Source organism: Lonchura striata, chromosome 9 (genome assembly GCF_050655825.1).
Source record: "Lonchura striata isolate lonStrDom1 chromosome 9, ASM5065582v1, whole genome shotgun sequence".
Taxonomy (NCBI): Eukaryota; Metazoa; Chordata; class Aves; order Passeriformes; family Estrildidae; genus Lonchura; species Lonchura striata.
The window spans coordinates 23,484,645-23,511,628 of NC_140711.1; the positions used below are offsets into that span (position 1 = coordinate 23,484,645).

Genomic DNA, 26,984 nt, shown 5'->3' on the forward strand with positions numbered 1-26,984 from the left:
TTTAGTTATGCCCCTGTCTTGTACACTGAGTTACCTGATGCAAATGACTCCACCTGTAAAATCCCTAACTTGATACATTATGTCAGACAAATTGGAGAGACATACAAATCATAATTATCTGAATTTAATTATACCCTATGAAAATACCATGTCTGGTCCCCAAACCACCAGCTACTTTTCCAAAGTATGATCTGAAATCTTGTGTAGACACATATGCATCTCCAGGGGAATGGCTGCCTGAAGAGAACATACAAATTATAACCATAACAACAGGTTCAGCTTCTAATACCTGGCAATTTTACACAGCTTTAGACCTAGAAGCTTGTTAAACAAATTTGTGAGCTCTCTCTTTTCTTGGGAACACAAATTTTGCCTTTTGCACACATCAGAGGCAAGGGGAGAATGAGGGGCAGTTTGAAGTCCTCTTGTAAAAGGGAACTCGGAACAACACTTAAAAGTATCAGAATTGATCCTGTCAGTTACAAAGAAAGCAACAAGAGATATTTACCTTTTCTGTATTCTTACTTTTTTTAAAAGAAATAAGTCTGTTTATTCAAAACAAATTTTACAAAACAACTATCTTTCTGTGGTACAGAGCAAACTTTAAGAATAAATATTGAATACTTTGTATAAAAATTAGTAATATCAAAGGGAAACTGATGCAAACCAAACAAACAGGTAAAAAAAATAGCATTAAATATGCTGTGCAACAATGTCAAACTCTTTATGAGGAGTGACCATTCAGGCTGATACAGTTTTATTTGAAGTAAAACCTATCAGCCCTGCATTGGAGCACTGAGATTATTGTTAAAAAGGATTCCTGATGGAAGTGTACAAATCTTAATTTGTGTTTAGAACCAGAAAAGATGAAGTTTTCTATGTCTTTTCTATTTTTTGAAAGGTGTACCTTCATGCTTTCCTTTTTATTCAACAAGCAACTTCTTTTCACTGCAGCAAAAGAAAATGCCTACTACAAACAAGGCCCTTTTAAGATTAAGAAACAATCCAAACAAAGCTCAAACCAACTGTAACACATAGTATTTCAATGGTCAAAAGTGATTTTCAGATAATGGCAACTACATTTAAGCAGCGTTTTAGATGTTAGCTATTTAAAGCTACTTAAAGATTACTTTACATTTGCGAATACGAGTGAAAACAAATCCCGACACGTAGATATGCTGGAAGACTATAGTCTTACTAGCACATTTTGGTTGCATACTGCATATGAAGACCCTCTTTCCCTTCAGTGAACAGGGTGGCTTTTCTAGCAGTGCAGTTTTGCTGTGCAGCTTTGTTGATTTAAACAGCTCACAAGAAGTCAGAAATCTGATGAAGCAGCTTTCCTTCAATACACAATAATACTTTCTCTATATGTGCATTCATTTTCTCTGTATGCAACAGGTTAGAAAGATCTACATCCCCAGTGCTATTATCCATTTGTTTAGGCAAGAAAAGGAACTGGATTTGTTCTTTCTGAAGTATAGCTGTACTTGTCATACTTGTCAGTCATTCTGATGCTGATAAATTATTTCTTTGTGAGCTCTTTATATGCCCAACATTTGGAACCCGTTAGGAATCTTATCTTCTTTCTGTAAAACCAATGATACAAAGTTACATGTTTGACTTAGTTCCAGAAACTACCTACCCTCCATCTGAAGAGCTTAAAGAATAGTCAGCAAGCTCTCTCCTGGATTCTGTCTGCACTGACAGGTGCCATTATCCATTCAAACCACAAAACCTGCAGCTCCAAGAGCAGTAGCCATTAGTTACACCAAATTTACTACTCACAGCTTCAAACTAGCAAGTCCTGTACAGCTGCCACAGCTTTGGAAATTAGCAACTAAGATATCTGTCCTGAGAGTCTGTGGAAGCACCATGACTGAGCTGTGCAAGGACTGCAGGCAGCCCGCAACTCTGGTTCTCTGCAGTATCTTTATGGCACCACAGGACAACTCATAAGGGCTGCAGTTTGCACATCACTTAGCTCTGTTTTAGCTTACAAAGCACAGGCATTTTGTTCCCTTGCAAGTGATATTCACGTTGAGATATATTCAAGGTACAGGGGTTTGTGGACACAAACAACCCTGGAATTTTAAAGACAATTTTGACTTCAGGAGAAATATTTTAGTTATTATGATTTGTGAACTGAGTTGGTGTGAATCACCATCTTCCTATCCCTTCAATGCAAAGTCAGTTTGTACAGAAAATACCCTCCCTCTCTGTTAGTACAAGCATTAAATTTTTCTTTTTTAAGTCTTTAACTAGCTCTAAGTAACATTCCCAGGGACTTTTGCTAGCTTTTCACCTCTAGAATATTGGAAAACAGAAGCATTATTAGGAGAAAATTTAACTAACTTGCTTATTAAAGATTGAGCTTTTTTAATGTGCTGATTCAGTTTTCAGAAAACAGAGAAATATTAGCCCAACCAGTCACGTGAGTGGTATTTGGTTTTTTATAGCTTCCAGTTCTAAAGGGGGTTCCTTTGTTATTTAAAACCACTAAATCAGAGGGCATCCAGACAGTTTCCCTATTTCAGATTTAGGCAGCTTTGACAAAACAATTGTAGCAGGTCTTCACTTCTAGCACTCACTATTTGTCAGCTGTGCATGTTCAGACTGACTTTGTATGAAGCACTGAAAAATGGTGAATATTTGTAGAGAGTTTACACTACCTTAAACTACTGTGATAGCCAGCCTCATTCATCAAGTCAGAAGTTCCACTTTCCTCATGCTTTGAAAGGTCTACTCCATTCTGGTATAACAGGGGGTTTTTTTTTGCCACATGCTTTAGTTCACATAGCTTTTATAAAAATCATCAAGACTTACTGACAAGTTCAAAGAAACATATTTTCGACAAGCATTACAAAGTCTAGAAGTCAAGTCCATTAGAGTTCACTTGTAATCCAGACTTGCATCCCTTGAAAGGTGTAAAAAAACAGGCTACAATGTAAAAAGTTGAAGTATAACAGGAGAGCTATTCCAGTAAGTCTCTGAACAGAATCTGGGACCCTGGGACCATCATCTTCTTCTCCCTCTGCCCACCCCAAGTATTCATATGTAAATTTTACCTCTTTCCATGTTTACATATATTTTGGATAAACACCTAAAATGTTGTTGCTCTGTCTTGGCTCAGTGGATCTTAAATGCAGATATTCAAGTATTAAGAAAACGCAGCTGAACAAGGATACGTGTCCACATAGTACAGTTTACAGAGAAGCACAATCTTGACTAGTTTGCAGTACATTCTACCCCAAATCCCTGAAGTAATCTTTTTAACTTTGGGATCTGTAGCCTCCTTCCAGAGCTGGCGAAGATCATCTACGTGTCCATGAGATGTCATCATCTTGTTATAAATACAGGGATGATATGGAGCCTTTCCTTCCCCAGAAAAAAATACATTATATTGTGGTACAATTCCCATTTTATTAGCACAGAGACCCATGAAAACATCATCTATATAAAGACTTGTATTCAGAGTCAATGAAGCCTCATAGACTTTAGCTGCTACATCATTTGATATTACATATGCAGCTCCTGCTGTGTAGTCAGGGTATGAGGGCCACTGGTACATTTCATATGGAACATAGTATTTGCTGCTCTTGTCTCTTACGGGAGGGGATCCGCGATGGACACGACCAATCCAGAGATCTTGAGCACCCATTTGTGTGAGGCTTTGGAGATAATCAATGAGATTTGGCATATGGATAAATATGTCATCATCTGCAGACATAATGAACCTGGCATGAGGACAGTAGGCATTCACCCAGCTAAACTGCAAAAGCAATTTAAGAGTAAGATTGTGAAAAGTATCCAAGAAGTCTTGCTGAATCAGATCCTGGTATTTCTGGTCTTCGAGCTCAAGTTCTCTTTGCTGCTGTATTTTCCGCAGATGGTGTGTTGGTCGTCCTAAAGCAAAAAGGGTTTTAATGTTGGCATTAAGTTGAGAACGAACATACTTCTCATTACCCCAAGTTTGTCTAATTGCATCCCTTCGATGACGGTTTTCAGGAGAAGACTTCACAAACAATAGGAGAAGGACATCCTGCTGCTGACATTTCTCTCTGTGGTTGATCAAGTACTGGTATCTTGATACTCTGTTCAGGTTATCCCTGCTGATAGATAGGCTGTCATTCACAAAATGGTAGCTATTTATGAGGTATCTGTAGGAATAGGACTTCATATGGCTCATAATGTGATTATCAAATGGTACCCAAAAAATCATGAGACACAGTATGAAGCAAGTGGCACATATCTGCAAAAAATGGCATTTTCTGACTCTTCTGGGACTAACAAACATTCTGATGCAGTTTTTATAATCCTTATTTTTGTTCAGGAGCAGTGCTTTTACAGTGCCTGTGTTTTAGTTTAAGAGCACAGTGTCACCCTTCAAGATAAGTGTCCCTTGTAAGGCATGATGTCTTTCATTCAGCATCCTTGTGAAGACAGCTTTGTTCACAGACTTCACAAGTCATCTTTCTCAAAAAACATTTTCTTTTGATTGAAAGAACACAGGCAGTTTTGAAAGATGAGGCTTGCAGATGAGTATTTTCCCTTTGGGGCATCTTGATGCAAACACTACAGTTCTAGTCTGAACTTCTAGTGTTTCTTTCCTTCATGAAGATGAACACCTGCCAATTCTGAAGGGAGAGAAGAGAGAAGTTTAAGTGAGCTGTTATTGACACATTTGGTTTTAGGTTTGGTCATGGAAATGAGCCGACTTTTCAGTCATTGCCCATCACCACCCACATGCACACATCCCTCCCACTCCTCAAAATTTAAATTAAAAAAAAAAAAGAGCCGACTGGCAGCAAGTCAGAGGCAGTCAGTGGCCCGGAGCAAGCTTGTGGAGGCCAGTGAGAGAGGAGACTGACACAGAAACCTCTTTCTTAGAAACCCCCGCTGCCGTTAGCGGGTGGATGACAATCTTTTAAACTCCTCTAGGCCCGGGGAGCGCCGCACCGACGAACGGCCGGGTTTACAAAAGGCACACAAATGCCTCTTGGGCCGGCGGTCGGCTGGACCCGGAGCCAGGCGGAGCCCCGCGACTGCTCCCGGGCAGCGAGCGCCGGGCCACGCTCGGGGCCCCGCCCGCGCCGCTCCTTCTCCCCCAGCCCTGGGCACGTCGCCGCGGCCTCGTCCCGCACCTCGGTGGCCGCAAGCCCCAGGCCGGCCCCGCCCGGCCCCGCCCGGCCCCGCCGGCCTGAGGGGAGCGAGCGCCCGTTGGGCCCAACGGCCGCGGGGCGCGGGGCGCGGGCAGCCCGCAACGGCCGCTGCCGCCCGGCCCCTGCGGCACCCAGCGAGCGAGCCGGGACACACCGACCGGCACACGGACCGGCACACGGACTGAGACACGGACCGACACACCGACCGACACACGGACCGGCACACGGACCGGCACACGGACCGGCACACGGACTGAGACACGGACCGACACACGGACCGGCACACGGACCGGCACACGGACTGACACACGGACCGGCACACGGACACACGGACCGGCACACGGACTGAGACACGGACCGACACACGGACCGACACACGGACCGGCACACGGACCGACACACGGACTGACACACGGATACACGGACCGGCACACGGACCGACACACGGACTGAGACACGGACCGACACACCGACCGACACACGGACCGACACACGGACCGGCACACGGACACACGGACTGAGACACGGACCGACACACGGACCGACACACGGACCGGCACACGGACCGACACACGGACCGGCACACGGACACACGGACTGAGACACGGACCGACACACGGACCGACACACGGACCGACACACGGACACACGGACCGACACACGGACCGACACACGGACCGACACACGGATACACAGACCGGCACACGGACCGACACACGGACACACGGACCGACACACGGACCGACACACGGACCGACACACGGATACACGGACCGGCACACGGACCGACACACGGACACACGGACAGGCACACGGACCGACACACGGACACACGGACACACGGACCGACACACGGACACACGGACCAACACACGGACCGACACACGGACTGACACACGGACTGACACACGGATACACGGACCGACACACGGACTGACACACGGACCGACACACGGACACACGGACTGACACACGGACCGACACACGGACCGACACACGGACCGACACACGGACACACGGACCGACACACGGACCGACACACGGACCGACACACGGCACAGGGACTGACACACAGACACACAAACACACAGACTCTGCCCGGCCCCTCTGGCACCCGTGTTAGCCAGGACACACGGACTGAGACATGGACACACGGACTGACACACGGACACACGGACAGGCACACGGACACACGGACTGAGACACGGACACACGGACTGAGACACGGACACAGGGACACACAGACTCTGCCCAGCCCCTCCGGTGCCCAAGTTAGCCAGGACACACGGACTGACACACAGACACATGGACTGACACATGGACTGAAACACAGACACACAGACACACAGACACACAGACACGGACTCTGCCCAGTCCCTCTGGGGCACTCGAGTTAGCGGGGACACATGGACTGGCACACGGACACATGGACTGACACACAGACACACGGACACACAGGCTCTGCCGGCCTGCACCTTCAGGCACCCAAGTTACCCGGGACACACAGACTGGCACGCAGGCACACGGACACACGGACACCCAAACACACAGGCTCTGCCCGACCCCTTCGGACACCCATGTTACCTGGGACACACGGACTGGCATACAGACTGACACACGGACACACGGACTGGCACACAGACACACACACTCACTGACTCTCCCGTTAGGCACCCCTGCCACAGGTACACCTCTCAACACCGCACCACTCACACTTACAGCACCACTGTCTCTGCTACCGGCCAGGGTTTAAGTGTGAAGAATCCAAAGCACAAAAAGCCACCCAAGTTCAGCCTTCTTGCCCTACATGTTATAATTTGGTTCTTGTAGCCAGGGTTGTCTCTTCTGTATCACAAACATGAGCAGCCTGAAGTAGCAACTACTTGTTCATCCCATAAAAAGCCAAAATCAGCTCTCAAGCAAGAGGTGTAGGACTAGCACCATAAGGAATGACATCCCACGAACTAAGCACTTGTTGTATGGAAACAATCCCAGAAGCAAGAGAACACAAGCTATCACTTTCAAGTCAGAAGTTATTTGCAACACAAATATTTTGAGATTGTTTTAGCCATCTGAAGTCTTGTAACTAGAATAGCATGATGAGAACACAACAGAGTATACAGTGATAAGAATACCTGGGGCAATTTTGTGGTGCTCCAGGAAGGGGACCAGCTGCTCAAAATGGAAACCATGCATTGGTGTACCCGAGGATTGCAGATTGTAATGCATAACAGAAAAGCTGTATGGGCAGTTTGGTGAATAAAAGTCAGTCAGCACTTTTTATAGTATCAGTTTAAACCCTTTTTATTTTGGAAACATGAAGTTAAACAATGCACGTCAGAGTTATAAACTCAGCAACTTTACAATAGAACACTATTGCAAAGCTTACTCTTGTTTCAGATGAAGCACAGGGATGAAGACAAGCTGGAGCGTTATAGAAATCCCAACTTTTGGTAGCTTCTTTTGAAGGAGGGAGTCTGAAGCCACCAAGTAGTCAGGTTGTTCACTGCCATGATGATAATTATAAAACAGAGGACTGAAAGCAAAGGGAGCACAAGGCAATCTATTTAACCACCTAAAGCAAAGTTTACCTTGGTAAACACAAGGATAGTCATCACCAAATACAACTTTTTTGGATTACACTTGGATAAGAAGTTCAGGAAACAGTCTGCAATTGCCAAAGCCATCACGTAAAAGGAGACAACAGCCAACACCACAGATAAAAAGGACATGGTCACTGCAAGCTAGCAGTGAAACTAACCTATATGACAGTTATTCCCCACAAGGGAAAAAAAAACAGTCTCCAGAAAAAAAACAAAATCAACAACACTCAAACCAAACCCACACACCCACCAAAAAAACCCACCACAAAACACGTCATGGCAATAGCTTTAAATATGGAGCAGGTAGCATGGGACAAGAGGCATGCATAGACTCAGTTTTCTGCTCCCTAACACCCTTTCCTGTAGTCAGGGATGCTGGTAAGAGAATTTTTCCTATGAGGAAAAAAAAAAGAGCTGTAAAATTAACTGGCTAAGGGCTGGAACAATCTGGTCTGTCATTTCCTTGTTCTAGTTCAGTGGAATTGGATGAACCGTTAGTAAACAAAAGTTGTTCAGAATTCTCCTCAGAAAAATATTTCTCAGGTAATATGTGACTATAGATGAGCAATACTGATGAAATTTAAGATGGTCTATACCCACTCCTCCATCTCTCAAAAAAAGCATGGAGATGTGTGCTGAAGGTACAAATGCCCAAGTAGGGTCTCTTTGATTATCAGAACTTTTTATAACCCAGCCTTTGGACTTAGTCATGTTGTCCTTCCCTTACCTGGAAAACAAGTCAAGACAACAGAGCAGCTATTTACTGCTATTCAAATTTCATCATTCCAGGAAAACAAAGCAATCCAACTCATCAATGTGTTCTCCCTAGCAAGAGGAAACACCATGGAACAGAGATAAAACCGCACTTGACAGTCATTTTTCTGACCATAACTAAGGTGGTTTTCCTCTTGTTGTGCATTTTCTTACTTGATTTCCTTTCTTGATTTTTTTTCTTACTTGATTTCCTCTTGTTGTGCAATTTCTTACTTGCGGCTTGAAAGCTGTTAAATCTACTCCAATATTGGAAAAAGATTGTAAGAACCAAGGATCCCTACACAGTTCCTAACTGCCTTTCTTTCTGCAGATTTAAGATTAGAGCTGCCTATGGTATTCCCCCCAGCTGCAAGTACTGCAGGCTTTTGCCATCCTGTAGCAATCCTGTCTTTGCTAATGGAGTTTATTTAACCTTTCAGTACTTCCACAAGCATGACTCATTGTAGCAACTGTCCACTGTTCTGTGTTTTGCATCTGGAATGTATTCTAGGGTGAAAGAGGAGCTGACATAGTTTGACTTGCAAACTCAATAGTTTGAAGAGTGGCCACTATGGAAAAGCAAATCCTTAGGGACCTACTTTAACTTTTGAAAAAAGTCAGTATGAAGTTTGTTTCAGGATAGAAGTAGAAGAGTTTTGGAAAGTCAGCTAAGGAGAGGCAAACAAGACACATCCTAAAGAGAAATAAAGACACTCTAGACATGATGCACCAGAGGCACAGACCCTCACAGGAAGAACTAGGAAGAGACAACATTTACACAAAAGACGTCTAACATGGAGATTTTTCCAACTAATATCACCCTGATAAAAACCTAAATCCAAGAGACCAACTAAGACTGCCCAGAGAAAACATCTCAAAACTCCCAGTTACAAATTTTGTCATGTGGTACCATACACAGGGTAGGCTTCAATACACCACCTCCCAGCATGACATGTATTTTAGGACAAAGATCATAATGTGTAGTTATTTTTCACTCTTCCCACCTAGGACAGAAGATAAGTTCAGATCACAATGGCTTTGCCAGGATATACCACAAAACACTATTTTAGATAGAACCATTTTTTACAGTCAGCTTGTAGCAATTGGCCCTTTCATATCAGCAACTCTTGGTTAAAGTTCAGAAGATCTATCAGAAAGACTGAAGACCTCAAACATTGCCTAGTTCCAAACAGAAATAATCTGAAGAGCTGCTGCTTTCTATGTCCATGTATTGTCTGTCCTTGGCTTTTGGGGACAGCCTCACAGTCACTCTGCCCTCTCATCCTTACCACACTAACCTTCCACAGCTAGCAACAGCTCTGGAGTTTATATAGTTGCTCAACAATCCAAATTTAGCTCCTCCCATCCTCTTACCCTCCAAAAAGCAACATGCTGAATCCCTGAAAGAATTATCAGAAAGTGGCTAATTGAGGTCCAGCTGTGCCAACCTAAGTGCACAATAGGACGCAAGGATTTTCTTTTGTAGAACCTGATGTAACACACAGTTTCTAAAGCTTTCAGTCTTTTCAATTCTAAGCCTACTGCCAGGCTCTAGTGCTACAGAAATTTTGAAGCCCTAGGACAGGCTTTTGCTTTAAGCTTGGGATAGTTCTGTCACACGAGCTACTCCGTATCAGCTTGTTTGACACTGGAATGGATGCCCAGGTTAGAAGTCACATTGTAGGGGTGTGTTTCAGCTGCACTCCATCCTGCTTGCTCCATCTTGATGTCAGATGTGACATGAGATGTCACCACTTCTACGCACTAAAGGAATGTGCCCAGCCACAGAGGTGACAGAGGAAGATTATGTTGCAGTTAATGCTGCATGGGCCAAGATTATCATTCCTGGCTTTAAATTCAGAGAGATGTGTCAAGTCTAGTGTAAGGATGGAACAATCCTGAAAAGAGTGAGTTGGATTTTTTAGAAGCTTTTAAAATATCTTAGAAAGGGACTATGGGGTTCAAAGACCATGTCTTGATATGTTTGAGAGTTTTATTTGTTAAGTAAAATTGGAAACCTTTTTTGCTGTGTTTGAAGCAATTTAAACAGTTATAATTCCTGTGAAATTGAACTCTCCCGTCTCTAGTATTGATTTATGTACTGTTTACACAAAGTCCAAAGGAAATCTAGCCAAGTTCACACATCAAATAAGCCATCAAGACACAAGTTTATCAAGATTTTTCATTATGATTGAGTAATTGAAGATGACAAAAGTATGCGTCTAAATTAGTGGGAGCAAAGCCTGAATGGACTTTACTGCTTAGCTACAAGATTATGTAACCCAGGTTCCTCTGATGGTTTTTTTGTTGTTGACGTGTCTTCACAAGTCATGTTATCTGTCATCTCTTCCCAAGCCTATGTCCTCCTTCTTCACTTCCCACTTTTTAAAAACTTCTTATATATTAAGCACTTACATATTAATCTTCAGGTTCTTCTGTTATGTGACCTGTGCCACAAAATAAAGGACAGTTCCTGGCACTTCTAGAACTTCCTGCCATAGTGACAGAAGATCACTTTAGGAAAAAAAGATGCAGTAAGTTGCTTAGCTAAGGCTGCCTTCCTACATAATTTGCAAGCACCAAGAAGAAAAGAAGTCACAAACAGCCTGCAAAGAAAATAATTTCAAAAATGTAGACTCCCCCTGTTACACCTTGTTCTGCCCAAACTGCTCAGAAATGGAAACCAGCTCAGACAAGTATTCTTTAGGAAAACATAGTCACAATGGCAATGGAATTAACAAAAGGAAATAGTCGTGTGTTCCAAAGATCTATGAAAAGTTTACAATCAGGTCACAGATGTTGCATCAATAAGGAACATAATGCAGCAATGACTGACAGTAGCTTTGCAAATTTTGTTTCAAGAACATATAACCCATCTTTTGCAACTTCCAATGCAGGCTTCACCTGCAAGCTCTTGAGTTTGCCTGAAGCTCCTACTGAGGGTACAGTTTCCTGGGATGGTACAGCAGCATTCTTACATTCTCTTTGTGTATGTGTTGAGGAATTCTCAGGTTGAACAGATACCTGACTTCCCATGAAGGTGAACATTCAGCATTTTCCAGAACACAAACTCCTTAAATGATTCTGAAATTGCTCGGGAATACCCTTATTTAAAACAATGGGCATAGAAGCACAACACTTTGTCCAGGGAAGTTCTGTATCAGAATAACTACACCACCACCTAGAAAAATGAGCCATTTGAAGCTGTGCCCAATTGCTGATTCTCACTGATGGCGAAAACTTGCAAGTGCTGAGCAATGTTGGCAGAGATATTAAAAGGATGGCAAAGCTTTAGATGGCAATTGAGCAAAGCAGTTCAATTTCTTCAGGGCTGGAAGAAGAAACAGGTTGTAAATGCTCAGCACTGCCAGGAAGCAGCTAATTGCCAATAGAGATTTAGTTTCTACAGAGGTTTTGCACTTACTGTAACTATTGGGTGGAAAGAAAGAGAATGATTTCTTCTACTTTTCCACTATTGGGTGGAAAGAGAGAGAATGATTTCCCCTAAAATAAGCTGAAACTTCCCAGCTGCTACAAGCCAATTTATATTGAGACATCTGCCAGAGAAAACAGATTTGCCTTCTTCAATTGCTTTTATCAAGATCAGTTGTCCAAAACAGCCTCTATGGAGATGGCAGGAGAGGAGCAGGACCACATCTTTCAAGCATCAGTCTACATGAGACTGCAGTTCTCAGTTGTTTTAACCTCCCATATCCACTGCAGACTCTTCCTCATACAACCTAGAAGGATGGCATTTTCCAGAATGAGTCTCCCAAATATGAGTCATTTACTTCAAGGGATTTGCATAAAAAGCACAAGCACCAACATGATTTTTTTTGTTTTACATGAAGCAGATTAGGTGAAAAGAGCCTGTTCTTTGCACTGACAGTAAGGATAACATTCTGAAGTTTGTGCCTGTCAGTGGCATGATTGAGGCCACATGTCCTCATGTTCTGAGAGGAAGGACGAAGTTAAGCACTCAACTTCCACACAGACAAGTCAGAACTCTTGAGACTCAGATACAAAGGCTGTAAAGGCACCTATTGTACAACCCATCACATCTGTTTTGGCAGCAATCTCTAATGATGCTCTGAGCAGCAGTCTGAATTTACGTTAAGTTCACTTGCACATTTAAAGACATGATTCTGGCACACATTTCTTTATTTTCCCATGCACCAAGGCACAAAGAGGTAGCAAAGGAGCAGAGCACATTAACTGCAGCTGTTAATGTTACTCCATTACTATAGCTTCTGGAAAGTCACCTCCCTCTCCATTTTACAGTAGATCATTTCTGTTTGTATTTGGAGTCTTATCTGTAAGCTTCTGTGCAAGTGGTGTAATGAATTTTCTAGTGATTCTAATATCACTTACTCCCAGGATATAAACACAGCTTGCCTGCAAAAGTGGGCAAGGACCACAAGAGGCATTACAAAGGGCTCGCCACTACTTTCTATCCCACATTAGTGTATTCACGTCTTTACAGAAGTGGATTTCAGACAATCTTGCAAGAAGGACATCCCATTAAACACTGCACACTTTGAACTGAACACTGAAGAAAACTATTTTCCCCATAGTAGAGAAAGAAATTATGAAATAGCAAGCAGTTAAGGGTCCAGTACAAAACTTAATAGTGAAAGAAAATATATTGGAAATTCCCTAGTTAGGCATTAATACTGAATGTCCCTGTTTCATAGCATGTTCCAGTTGATGAGCTACAACATCAGGGCTCCACCTAATCAAAAATTTTTTAGGGTGCCTGTTTTAAGTAAGCCCATTCAGATATTTATTTGCAGCTAGATTTAGAGATGTTATTTCCTGCCTATTTTCCCCACAAATCCAAGGTGATTTCTGTTCCAGTCTGCAGGCCATACCTGAAAATCAAGCCAAACAACTGAAGCAGACTTTTTCCATGCTAGCTGCCAACTAAAAGAGGAAGTCAAGTTTCAGACTGACACAACTAACTGTAAGACTAGTTCAAGCTGCCTTTCTATGGAGCTTCTCAGAAACCTTTCTTTTGCCCAGTAAGAATACTTAAAAATAATGCAGTGAGTCAGAAAGTGTGTGAAGGGCTAGTTTAAACTGAAAGTTAACACCACTGCACCATGGCCATTTCTAGGTTTAAGATTTTAATCCCAGAGTAAATATTCTCTCATCTGCTTCCCCTCTTCCTCAGACAATACTGTAGCCTTTTAATCTAATTCAGCATCTAACTCCAAATAGATGTCCCACACTGCAGCAAGAGCTTGGCTGTTGCATGGGCCACTACAATGTAGGCACTGAGGCAGGAAGACAGACAAATGAGAATTTCTAAGTTCAGTTTTAGATGAGGATGCAGGGTGGTTTTGTGCCAAATTATTGTGTTTTTCTCCTTCAGTTAGGCCAGCGATGATAAAACATGTTGTAATTAAAAATGTCAAATATACTGGTTAACTTGCAGGGTATGGGAGTATTGTGGGTTTTTTTAGTGCTCTGTTAGATTAACTCTCCCTGTTCTGCACTGAAGTTAGCACAGAACAGAGGTGAACTCTTGAGTCCACATAGCAGAGTATCATCCCATCAAGACTTCCCAAATTATCTCAGCTGCTCTCTTAAGCATGGCTCATTCAACTCAGACAAGTCTCATGCTGACTTACCATCCAGACACCATTTACGCTCTATAGACAACTGACCATGACAGAAGTCCTGCATCACTCTTTTCTGCTCCAGATCCTTTCCCAAACATATAAGTAGAGCCCAGGGAGACAAATCTTCAGGTTTGCTTGCAACCTGCAAAGCACATACACAAGAGTTTGAGGAAGATGGGTTGCAGAACACTAGTGCTCATTCCCATCCTAAGATCCCATCAGTCAGAACTGACATCACTTTTACTGAAAACTCTTTCATCAAACAGAAACATAGCCTGGATTACAGTTCTGTTGTCAGGAAGGTATCCAGGTCTGCAGTTTCAAGGCCATGCTTTCCCCACCACATGCACACACCCAGCAAGCACAGGGTCCAACGCTACACTGAATCCACCACGCACAAAGCTGTACCTCGAGCAAAGCACACTCTTACACACACAGATCTAGTAATTTAAACTATAGGATCAGCCTAGAAAGGAAGCTGCTCCATGGAGAAAAACAATACTTCTATCAATATCTAAGGACACACATGCATATATAATTAATTATTAAAAATGAGCTTTCTGATTAATGATAATCAGGAAGAGAACCTCTTTAAGATGACCGCTAATCACTCATCCCCTCCCATGACTGCAGTGGAGCTGCCACTACAACACTTCAGAGGCCTCCTCCTGAGATCACCAAGAGCAAATATTGCCCAGTCCACTCCATCTTTCCATACACCCACAGATTTACATGCACTTAAGAAGAGACAGCCATTGCCCACTGTTCTTTGGCCCCGAACAGAGTCTGCTGTTGTTCATCCTCACCCCCTCCCATTCACTGTTGTGCTTAGCTACCACCAGCACTTAAGCAGAAAGAGAGAAATGCTGTATTCTGCTCGAGGCTGAGGGAAGAGGAACGTTGTTAATGACCCCTGTCTGCTTCTTGCATAATCCCATCTCGTGGGTTGTCTTCTTTCATTCATAGGAAATGCATCTATTTGAACCAAGCAATCAGCCTGTCCTATCACACATTCACTTCTTGTTTAGCACTTGTACTGCAGTTATTTTCTTAAGAGATTAATTACCATTTGGGATAGCTCAGCAGTAATTTGATAAAACTGTGCAGATGCTGTGTAAATGCAAAGTTTATACATACTATACACATACACACACACACACACACACACACACACACACACACACATTTTCTATAAAAGCATGAAGTACCAGTCATTCAAGATATACTAACAGAAGTTAAAGAAGGTACATTTTTAACTACTTTAAAATTAAAGCTACACAAACAGCACCTTAAATTCAACTAAAGTGTCACTCTAACTTGAGGCAAATCATTTTCTAGAAATAGGAATACATCAGACTGTCCATTTCTCCTAACTTCCAGCCTTCAATTCTGAAAGCATTCACCGTTTTCACAGAGCAAAGAATAACCCAAAATAGTTGTAGCATTGAAACTGAAGAAACGTTATGTCAAGAGGCACGGGAGATAGAGGAGTTTGAGTAACCAAACTTCTAAACAAACAAGCACTATCCAAACCTGTAAGGTTCATGTTCTCCAATCTCAATTTGTATAGAAGATCCCACTTCTTGGGAAGGAGCTGTCAGTTAGGGGAGAGGGTTATAGAAGACGGCAAACTTTTGCTATTATAAGTGTACTCGATGAGCTGGCCACCAATAGACCAGCCAGGATAATGTTTCCCCACTGATTTAGCACGTCTGTGACATCTGGATTCATCTATCCAGCTATCCTTTTCTATTAGTACAGCAGTGAAATGTTTCATTTCAATTATTTTATATGATTACATAAGTTTCAAGGTTCTCGTGTGGTTTGCACATTTTAAAGTTTTCAAGACCGTCAAATATTTCACAAGCTGATAGTTCTTTGAAAATTTAAAAACAGATTCAGTACTGAAGGTTTCTACATGCATATTGGGGGTCTCCATGATTGCCTCAGGCCAGCCGGAAAGACGTAAGCATTTCAGATTTTAGGATAATGTGGATTGAGAGCCACCTCAGCATATACAAAGGAGCTGCAGATTGGCTGGGATAATAGCGGTGCAAGGCTTTGTTTAAGCCTGTCTGCAAGGGTGGGAAGAATTCCATTAGTCCTCTCCTACTTCTGTGGGAACTAAGGAGAATTTTGGCTTTTATACATCCTCTTCTGCAATGCAACAAGGGCAGGGATTGAACAGGAGATATTTGCCTGCTCTTAGGTGTTATTAAATGGGAAGCAGGACGAGCATAGGCTCATGGCAGAAAACCAAAGTAAAGCACCCCTCCTTCCCCACTCCGTGCACTTAGGAGGAACAGAGAGGTACAGCTGCTAGGAACAGCATCCCGCAGTTCCAACTCACCATGGCTCAAGTGCCCTCCCTGAGAGCTGTTAACAAACAGCCATAACAAGCCACAAAACAGAGGGCTAAGCAGAGTTCCTCAAGATGCAAATCAGATAAGAAAAGTCAAACAAAGGAGCTGCTAAACACTCTCAATGTGTTTAATAAGCACTGGAGATTTCTCCAAGGTGACAGTCTTTGTAAATTAAACAAGGAACTTGTGTTCTTGAATTTAACCAGAAGTGCTTGTCTCATCTTAGGTGAAATGGATAATAGGTCACGCTAGTCAATAACATCAAGAGCCAGTAAAATAATATTTTTACATATATAAAAAATACATGTCTGTTGTATATATGTGTGTATATACAGATACACACTTCTCTGCAAGATTAATGTAAGGCCAAGAATGTAACAAACTACCTACAGCACTTGCATACACACAGCACCAGTTTAGGAACTGCTGGGAGGACAGTTTAGTGGAATGGAGTTAAGTAGAAACTACAAATATAATTCAATGAGAGAGAACCACAAAAAAACAATCTGTGGACTGCAGAAGGAAGCTACAAAGATGGGAGCAGAGACTTGCAAGGCAGGGATGACTTAATGCACGAGTTAAGAAGGAAAACCAAAAATGTCGCTAAAGAAGCCTAATCGGTCTAGAAAGTTGAACTTGGAAAACAATGCACTAGAAAGCCAGTATTTGTAATTTCCACAGGACTTTACTCACGGCTTGCCGACAAAGCAGTCGGAACCTCAGCAAACAATTAGTCATAGCTAGGGTCCCTTTGCAACCCTTATTACTCACTAGAAGGTTTCCTAGTAAAAATGTAGTGAATAAATTTGTTACTGGAAAGTCAGGAACATTACAAGGAAGAAAGCATTTTGTGTGAAAGCTCTTTGTGTATTTTTAACAGTAAAACACATAGCTTGCACAGTCTGGTGCACAGTGCAAAGTTAAAGACTAAGCATCCTTTAGTTAACTAAGTCAAGCATCCTTCCTCTGTTCCATATTCCTTACAAAAACACAGCTAATCGAGGGCTGAGGGCACAGGGCTGCTGTGTTGTTTGTAAACTGCTATTGATGAGTAGCAGTTTAAAGAACAAGAAAAATCAAGTTTTCTGCCCTAAGACAAAAGGTCTGTTTTGTCTGAAAAGCGTTCTCAGGTCTTACTGGAAGTGAGACTGGAAGAAAAAAATTTTGCAGGATACGATAGGAGAAGAAATGTGATCAGTCTTAGCAGGTCAACAGCATGTTCAATTTGAAGAAACTTTCCTTAGCTCTAAATGCAAAGGACCAATTAAATCCTTTCCTTTGCTGCCATGTCCCAAAGCACCTCCAACCATATGCTCTGTGTTGACAAAAGATGTTCTTTATTTCCAATTTCCTGCCTCACCTGAATTGGTGAGGTTTTGCTGCTGCATGTGAAGGGTGGTCATGAACCTTCAGAGCACAGAAGCATTCCTGGGAGTTCTGAGTGACCATTTTTTATTCAAGTTTTAAACTACATTCAGAAAGCTGGAGTTGGTATCAGACAGTCAACCTTGACCTCATGAAACTGCTTTGCAGGAAAGCCAAGGAAGGAAATCCTACAGCCTTTGGTCATTGCAATGTGTACATGTATGTCCCACTTCAACAGTGATGCCAACTAAGTTGCTTTTACTTACAGCATTCCCTTCTTCTGAGGTCATCTGTTTGCAGGTTGTTTAAGCAGCCCTGGGATCTGTTAGATTTTCTGAGTTATTTGGGCATGTAGCAGCCACAGCATGTCCAAACCACAGTTCTGAGTTGAAGATCAGACTACACAGCTGGCCAAGCAACAAGTAAGCTTCAGGTTTATTCTAAAATGTTGCAAATCCCAAATCAAGGTGTGTCATCATCCTACTTCATGCATGGTGGTGGTTTCCCCATTGACTATAAAATGTAAGTCAAGTGTCATCTTTCAAAGATCCTTCCACAGCATTCTCCCCTTTGCTGCCAGGGACAAACGTCCTACAAGGAAAACTTATGAAAGAGTGGGACCTCTAGTATCCATATCTATTATTTCAGTTTGTGAAGACTCAGGAATGCACAGATCTCAGTTCAGGATCTGGACCACAATATGCCAAATGTTGCAAAGAATCCAAAGATATATCTCCTTTATCAGAGAAAAATCCTGCTTCCACTTCTGGCCAACGTGACAGAGGTGGGCCATGCTGCTTTCCACAGGAATTTAAAGATTACTTATTACTGAATGAGATAGCCTCACTTGAGCTGTGCTCATTTTAGGAAGCTAAGGAAGGTATCTGACTAATCTCTGCAAGTGCCATGTGGAAGGAAGAACCAGTAGTGCAGTGCTAATCCATCACAGTAGTATAATGCTCAACATCAGGTGGTTCCCTCCCTCTTTTTACCAGTCCCAAGTCCCAGCCAGACCCACTGCAGTAACAGCAATGCCACAGGGAGGTTTCCCAACAACAAAACCCCCTCAGTATTTCTTGTACCCCTAGTAACCAACATCTTCAAGGTAGAGGATTACCTAGACAACTGCTCAGGTGCAGAGGGATAACCATGGCAGAGGCAACGCTCAGTACATCCTGGATGCTGTAACGCTGGTGGTGCAAAGTGACACCAAACACATCAGCCACTGGCATTTCCAACGATAAGCCATGACTTGCAGGGTTTTCCACATGCTTCTCCCTAATCTGTAGGTGAATTACCATTCATATCAGCAGTACTCACTACTCCAGTTTGGCCAGATGTCAGAGAGACTGTCACAACTGCTGCCTGGGCAGCAGGAGCAACCAGTTTATTTCTCAATAATATGGGATCTCAGAGAAAGCAGCAAGTGATACAGTTTTGTTCCACTCAGTGGAAGACAACCAGTAAGCAGATACTATTATATTTCTAAGCAGAAAAACAAACTCCAAACCCCTTACCTGCAAAAAAAGCACGCATTTTTACTGTGATACTACATTTCTGTATATAACAGATGGTGGACTTGTATGAAACAAGTTCTTGGAAAAACAACCAGTAACTTCCATAATAGCAAAGCAACACCCAGCTCTATGTGACAGTCCAGGCTTCTGGGATACTGCTAGAATATTTTACAGCTGTTATCAACAGTGACTTACTGTCTCCTGCCCTATTCAACAAAATCCCCTTAGACTGCAGCTATGTTTCCTTTTAAAAAATAATCAGTTCCTTTTCTAGCCCCATCCTTTTTCCTTTTCAACTGCTAGAAGAAATGCAAGTACCGAGGAGAAGTGAGAACCAGACAGCCTTATACAAACCAGGTTTCAACAGCTGCACTAGTAGTTTCAACACTACTGCTAAGAGATCCTCAGGCATGCGGCTGGGTATCTGAGTTGAGGATGCTGCAGCACGTACCGAGTTCTGCACTGCCTTGCCAAGATAATTACAGAGGTTCTTATCATTGTCTTGCACTCCATGTAGTTGCTTACACCGGCATCTCCCGTCTCCGGATACATCCAACATCTTGCGCAGAAGCAGTTAAGGAAGCTACTGTCTCCCAAACAGCTCAGGTGATTTCTGTGCTCCCCGCACAGATGAGGCGCTGCGATTCTCCCTTTCCTGGGTCCCGCCGCCCCCAGCCCGGCCGAACCCGCAGCCCTGCCCCGCGTCCGCCTCCCAGCGCGGCAACAAGGGCATCCCCAGCTCTCCCGAAACCTCTGGAGCCCAGGAGAATCGAACATACCGGGAAAGTCGCGGGCTGGAGGACACCCCGCCGCCCCCACGGGCTTTCCCCCGAAGGCTGTTGCCGCCTCCCGGCAGCCCCAGAGCGATGGCGATCCTGCCCACCGCCGCGCCTCCCCCCAGCCCCGTCCTCCGGAGCACCCGCGGAGACGGGAGCGGCCTGGGAGGGGCGGCGGGCAGGGAACAGCTCCCAGCCATGCGGCTGCGGGCGCCCCTTCGGGGGAACAAAGGCGGGAGCCGGGGGCCCGTCCCTGCACGCCCCCCGCCGCCAGCCTCCCCCCTCGGGAGCTCCGCAGCCTGGCCAACAGCACAGACCAAAAAAGCTTTGCTTCGCGCAAACCGCCTTTTTGAAAGCGTTCACTCTCCTTTTCCCTAAAGTGATTTTTCTCTGCCGATTTTTCCTACGGGAGCCCAAAGGCTGCTCGGGGCGGCGGCAGCTCCGTGCCCACGTTCCGCGCTCAGCAGGCGGGCGGCAGCCCCGGCGCTCTCGGGGGCGCGTCCCCGTGTTGCAACGCAGGGCTGCGCGGAGAAACTCCCAGCCGGATCTGCGAGTTTCTTGTGTGGGAACAGTGGAGGAAGAAAAAAAAAAAATCCCACACTTTTCCTTGTAGGAAAAAAGTTGTTTGGAGGAATAGGAAGCCGGGAGGGGCTGCTGGAACAAGGGGCGGGAGGAAACGGCGCGCCTTTGAATGGGTTGTTTCACTGCAATGCTCGAGTGGCCGTGAGTTTTCCCTCCAAGGCTCAGGGCATGAGAAAGACCCTGAAATAACCACAAAAAAGCTTTTTTCTGGCTTTTTTTTTTTTTTTTCCCTAAAACATAATCGACTACCAGACAATCAGAGGTTTGGGGGAAATCTGCTAAAAGGTTTACCAGAACAGACATCAAAACTACACTGAAGTTTGGGTCTCGTTTATCACAGGAATTTGAAATCCCAAACACCAACAAGACCCTTCTTTAGGACGGGAGAGCGGCAAGCGCATACGGCGATAATGGATGCGGTCTGCACCGAAACCTTGGAGACAAAGCAGTTGGAAAACTCGTTAGTCCAAAGCAGGGAACCGCAATTCCTGAAACGCGGAGAAGTGAGACACCCTCCTCCCCTGAATAGACCAGCTCTTACAATCCCTGAAGCCAGGCAGAGAAGAGGAAAAAATAGCATTTAGAAAACCGGAATACTTTCACTACTTTTAGTTACCCGGCACTCGCTTTAGCCATCAGAGGGACGAACAGCCCGGCCGCTCTTAGTTCAGAAAGCGCGAGGGGCAGCGGGACGACAGACACCCAGCAGAGATCCCCGCAGCTCACCTACCGAACTGGCCGGAGAGCTGCTTTCTCCTCCGCCGGCTCTCCCGGGCGGCAGGGACGGGCCGGGCCACGGCGCTCCCCGGCAGCAGACGGGCTCCGGCGGCCCGGGAGCCACCGGCTCCGCCCCCTGCGCCGCGCTCCCCGCGCCCGGCCCGGGCTCCCTCCCCGGCTCGGGCGTCCCGCTGCTCGCGAACGCCCTGCCCGCCCGCGGCGCTGCTCCCGAGCAGCTGGGCAGGCTGAGACTGCAGCGTGCGACGTGGGAAAGCTGTCATGCGCTGACGCTCACAGCGCGGAAAGTGATGTGCTAAAAGTTCTGAAGTACTTAGATATTAAACATTTCTTAGGGGACGCCATAAAAGTTAAGCTAATTGCTCCTCTAAGTCTCCGAGGTGCCAAATAACATCTTATTGCTGGGTAGTTAGTTTGTAGGTCACAGTGAAACTTGTTTGTCTCATTTTGCTGTTGGGAATCTTCAGAGGAGTAAAGAGCACGATTTAGGGTTTCTTTTTCACCTTCCCCACAAATCTTAGTGACTTCCTCACACCAGCCTGAGGAGAATGCCTGATTCATTGAAGAACACCAAGAGTAAGTCAGTCTCCATGGGCAGTAGGGCTCAGACAGAAGTATTTAAAAAACAAACCAAAGAAAATACTGTGAACTCACCTTCATTGAATACAGTTTTGCCAAACTTTTGTGAAGATAAAAACTCGGTTAAAAATGGCATTCAAATTCACTTGAAAAGCCATTACAATGCTGTGCCTTGTGTAATTTTGTAGAATCACAGAATCATAGATTTCTTGCTGTCTATAAATATCAAACACAAACCCATTGTGTATCTCCAATTCTTTCACATGACTGTGATTGATCTGAATCATTCCTGACCTCATCAGTGACTTCATAGAAATTTAACTATTGCATATCATGACAATTAGGGTCTGTTTGTCACTTTGCAACCATAAATCTGACAACATCTTTGTGAGGCAAGGAATTGTTTTCTTTTCACACACAAGAGAGAAAACAGAGATAGGAATACTGTTGTCAAGGTCACCCAGCAAAAGTAGAGCAAGGGTAAAACCTGAGCGGCTGATGATCCTATGGAAGGATGTGTTGTTTTGCAATACAGGTTTTGCTTGGGAAGCTTCAAGGCCTAAGGAATTTTTCCTTAAGAGTTTCTACTTTCTCCTTAGGAAAGGAGTTTTTCCTGTATGTGACTTAGTATGACTAAATACTTTATAGCAGCCTTCCCAGATTTTTCTTTGTCTGTTTGATTCTGGAGTAAGATGAAGTATAATTCTGTGCAATCTTCAGTTCACCTTACAAGGAAAAGTTTGTAGGTCATTGTGGAGATTTGAGATGTTTTCTGAGCAGTGTTTAAAAAACAATAGAAATAACCTTATAAAAAAAGCACCATTCATTTTTCTTACCAAAATGATAGTTGTTGATTCCTTCCCTAGTTCACAAATATGGTGAGTTTTTTTCCATACATTATTCTTCTTTCTTACTTTTAAGTGTCTGCATTTCTGCATTATCTGTGTCTGGATAATGCAGGTCCCAGAAAATACAGCTTCAATGAGTCACAAAAAAATTGACTGATTTTGAGTCAGTCTCAAAATTAGGAGATAACTTAAAAATTAAAGGTGTGTTTATGTGGAAACATCATTCAGACATAATTAAAAGATTTGAAGAACTGGGTCCATAGAAAACAAAGTCAGAAATATTTCAATTTTGGAACAAAAATGACTTTCTAATCAGCACTGCAAAGAAACTGAGTTTGACATACAGTTGTGTCCACTTTTTTCCTGAAAAGTGACATCTGCTCAAAGGATCCACAACCTTTTCTTTGTATTCACTAATGCCCCATCTTGATTGATCTGGATTTTCTCCAATTGATGTCATTGAAGTAATCACACTTCATCCTGCTTCTGACCCGAAATTGCAGCAGCAAAGCTTATGTCTATATCTCTTAATAGATTTTATTTTTCAATAAACAGAATGTAAAATGGACTTCCCTTTCCCCTTTTCCCCTTTCCCCTTTCCCCTTTCCCCTTTCCCCTTTCCCCTTTCCCCTTTCCCCTTTCCCCTTTCCCCTTTTCCCTTTCCCCTTTCCCCTTTCCCCCCCTTTTTTTTTCTTTCCATTTTCCCTTCCTCTTTCCACTTTCACTTCCCTTCTTTTTCCTTTCCATGTTCCCTTCCCCTTTCCATTTCCTTTGTATTAAACCGAATCTTGTTAGGTCCTCTGTTGAGATAAAACTTACTTAGAAATTAAGCTCCACCTCTTTTTTCCCCAGTGATGCTAGTAAGGAGAGTTTTTCAGAGCACCACCCTTATTTGCTTATAAACTACATTTAAACATCCCTTCTCGGCCATATCAGGCCCCCTCAGCCCTGGCAGAAGTGCAGAGCCGGTTGTGTCTCTAAACCAGCAAAGCAGGAGGCAGTCCTATCTGGCTGTCTGTTCTGAGAGGCCCCTCACATGTGGTTTTCCCCAGAAAACCTCCCCTGATGTAATCATGCTGTCCTGCATGCACAGGTTCAGGTCACCGTGCAGAGAGCGGGGTGGTTTGTCAGTGGAAGGATGTGGGACAGTGCAGGCAGCTCACAGGGATGACGTTTAGCAGGTACATCACTGCTACCCAAACTGCCTTTCTATTTCACTCAGTCCCTCACACCGTGGCACCAGTATCAACCTAGGATGTGGGTTTGATTCCTGTATTCTACTCACTGCCCTCACATCCAGCTGGAAACCTCAGGCTCTATTTCAGAGTAAATAATCAGTTGATAAGATTCAACAAAACATGGAGAAATACCTAGATGTTACTGTTTTGTAGAATGGTTTGTAATTCCTGCAGATTTGTGTTGAGCTGCAGTGCTCTTATTGGTTCATACTGTATGAGCAACATGGTTTAGCTATTGTTGCCCAGTGGAAGAGGAAGGTCTGAGGGAAATTCCATAAAATACTTTGTAACTAAGTAGAAGACGATTTACCAACGAAGTATTTGCACAAGGAGGTTGGGATCAGAGATCTGTCATTTAATGCTTCTGAGCCTTTGAATCTCCAAGGAGCCCTGAGGAAGCCACACATTGCTCTCAGAGGGGTTGTGCTTCTGGCCCAGCTGCTGCTGGGTTCATCCCACAGACCCACCTCAACAGGAGGGACTGCCATGATCCAGCAGTGCCTGTTGTGTTGTGCAGTGCAGCCCAGGATAGCCCAGACCCAACATTCCTGAGAAGAGCTATTCAGTCAATGGAAAGACAATCTAAAAATCCAGAAGCACAGTTCTATTTGATAAACCAAACCAGCATCTTTCTGGGTATCCTTGACGTGCTTCTTGTATGAGAAGTGTGAAAGTCTTTCACAACCACATGACTATGCTTAGACTGTAAGTATAACAGAGCTGGGCATTTTTAACAAAATTGCAAGCAAGGCAACCCTTTCTAGTTCATTTGCACAAATGTCTGTAGGCAGCCTATTCCTGTAGCAAACTGGCCAAATCATGCATTGATTATTTTGCTGGGATATTACTCAATTTATGTTCAAATATTATTGTGGGGAAATGATTTGCTTGGCTGCTCTGTGGTTTGAATTTATGGCCGGAAATCTGATTCATAGATCTATTCTGAAAATAATTTTACAACCAGTCTAAGCTCATTTAGGGCTGCTATTGCACTTTTTTCTCTCTCTCCACACACTCACCTCATGTAGTTTGTTTTTTGTTGTTTTTTGAGGTTTTTTGGTGTTGGTTTTTTTTTTTTTTTTTTTTGTGTGTGGTGTTTTTTGGGTTGGGTCAACTCCTCAAGCTCACCAGTTTACCTTAGTGCATGCTGGTGTACTCTCACTCTCAAACGTGAGGAAGGAGGCAGGATGGAAGTACTGGGAGCATGCAAAGATGCTCAGTTGTTCCTTTATAGTTATGGAGTGGATAAACTGATCAAGAAACTTCATCCAAAAAGCTGACATTGGCAATCCCCATCAGATAGGAAACTGAATTTCCTGTAAATTTGGACTATTTTCCTGGTTTGGATCTGATAAACCCAGCATTTTTCTAGTCCACCTTGCAACAAGGGCTAGGGAACTCACTGTTGGGCAGTGTTAGTGCTTCATTTTGAAAACACAGAAGTATGACACCTGTTCCAGGGCTTTCTGACCACAGTCTAACTCTTTTCATGAGATGACCCCCAAGATTGTGCATGTGGTTTTAGTGTTCTCAGTGACTAGTCAATATGGCCTTGACAGAGATCACTTACAAGCACAGCAATGTGTGTCTGGAAGTGACTGGTGTGCAGTGGCAGGAGTTACAGTGTTATTCATGTTTCATCTTCATTCAGGTCTATTACTGCTGAATAATAAGCAAGGCATTGGTGGTTTTGTACTCAGGTGAGGCATGTCACATAAGCAGCATACTCCCTCTTTTCTGAATTAAATTCTCATGAGACAGTAACCTCTCCTACATTTATATTCAGACATAATTAACTTCATGAATGACCAGTTCAGGGTTTGAAGTCTGAGGTATCATTTTTGTGACTTTAATGAAAGAGAATCAAGTTTAAGACTAAGGAGTGGCCTCAGCTATCATGTATGCATGGGGCACTTCTGTACACATGCAAAATAATCTCCAAGCATGTACACAGTCCAGACTCACTGCTTGTCCTCTGAACACACACATAAAGTGTGCTTTACATACTGAGGAAACCTGTGGAGCATCTGGGATCACTTCTGCACACCAGCAGCCAGCTGTCACTTTGCATATTCATATTCTGGAGTGTGCAGCCTGTGTGCCTGAAGGTGTTTGTGCCCTCAAATGCCAGGCTCCCATTGTAGATTTGGATATTATTTAAATCTAAGAATCCTTTAGATTCAGTGTTTCTTATTATCTGGGTCGGAGTTATTGATCTAGCAAGGACTGGGGACCTCCAGTCTGCATCACTCTGAACATGAGAATAAGTGTATCACTGAATCATCAGGTTGTGTGGGTAGAGCAGGACAGCAATTCTGCCCTGGGTGAAGAATTAGAAGCTATTTTCAGAATGAGAATATTGTGCCAGAGCCCTATTCTAAATCGGCAATAGCAAAGTTGTGCTGACATTAGGTCTGGGAATTGCTAAATTTAGGTGTAGACTGGTGTCAAAAATACTAGTAGCTTAGGGAGTGCTACTAAAAGCTTTGGTGTCCAAGCACTTATTGTAACCATCAGACCTGTGTATGCAGTAGAGAGCTAAGTTTCCTGATTTCATTAGCTATTGGTCAAAGATGCAAAGCTTCTACAGGAGGCAGAGATAAATATTAGAACCTAGAATAGTGTAGGTTGGAATGGACCCAAAAATCTTTTAGTGCAACACCCCTACCATGGCCAGGGAACCTTGCACCTAGAGCAGGTTGTTCAGACCCCCATCCAGGCTGGCCTTGAACACTCTCAGGTAAGGGTAATCCTCAGCCTCTCTGGGCAACCTGTTCCAATGCCTCACCACCCTCACAGTGAAGAATTTCTTCCTGATATCTAATCTAAATCTGCCTTC

General features: G+C 43.7%; 2 protein-coding genes across 24 annotated transcripts in view; one reads left to right on the top strand and one right to left on the bottom strand.

Annotated features, from left to right (window-relative positions):
- MCF2L2 (MCF.2 cell line derived transforming sequence-like 2) overlaps positions 1-26,984 on the top strand; it is a 157,726-nt gene that overhangs the window by 78,119 nt on the left and 52,623 nt on the right. The window lies entirely within an intron of this gene.
- On the bottom strand, positions 109-21,758 carry B3GNT5 (UDP-GlcNAc:betaGal beta-1,3-N-acetylglucosaminyltransferase 5). Of its 14 annotated transcripts, XM_085587264.1 has the most exons (4): positions 20,167-21,464; positions 14,152-14,284; positions 7,298-7,401; positions 4,298-4,637 (listed from the first exon to the last, which is right to left on the bottom strand). In XM_085587264.1, the coding sequence occupies exons 1-4, from the start codon at positions 21,046-21,048 to the stop codon at positions 4,584-4,586; spliced, it is 1,173 nt and encodes a 390-aa protein (XP_085443390.1). In that variant the 5' UTR covers positions 21,049-21,464; the 3' UTR covers positions 4,298-4,583. The 14 variants fall into 14 exon arrangements, 10 of the variants coding, with proteins under 10 accessions (XP_085443396.1, XP_085443394.1, XP_085443395.1 ...); XR_014957237.1 differs by lacking the exons at positions 7,298-7,401; positions 14,152-14,284; positions 20,167-21,464 and adding exons at positions 109-1,589; positions 21,476-21,612 and having other exon boundaries at positions 2,673-4,637; XR_014957238.1 differs by lacking the exons at positions 7,298-7,401; positions 14,152-14,284; positions 20,167-21,464 and adding exons at positions 109-1,589; positions 21,472-21,590 and having other exon boundaries at positions 2,673-4,637.

Bases quoted from the DNA above. Each gene is read 5' to 3' on its own strand.
- B3GNT5 (XM_085587263.1), bottom strand. From the start codon at position 21,048: ATGTCTGTTCTGGTAAACCTTTTAGCAGATTTCCCCCAAACCTCTGAT. The intron at 14,285-20,166 runs GTATGTTCGATT...TGTGCTTTGCAG, and splicing joins TCCAGCCCGCGACTTTCCCG to GTTGCAAGCAAACCTGAAGA. The intron at 7,402-14,151 runs GTAAGTCAGCAT...CTGCCCATACAG, and splicing joins GCGTAAATGGTGTCTGGATG to CTTTTCTGTTATGCATTACA.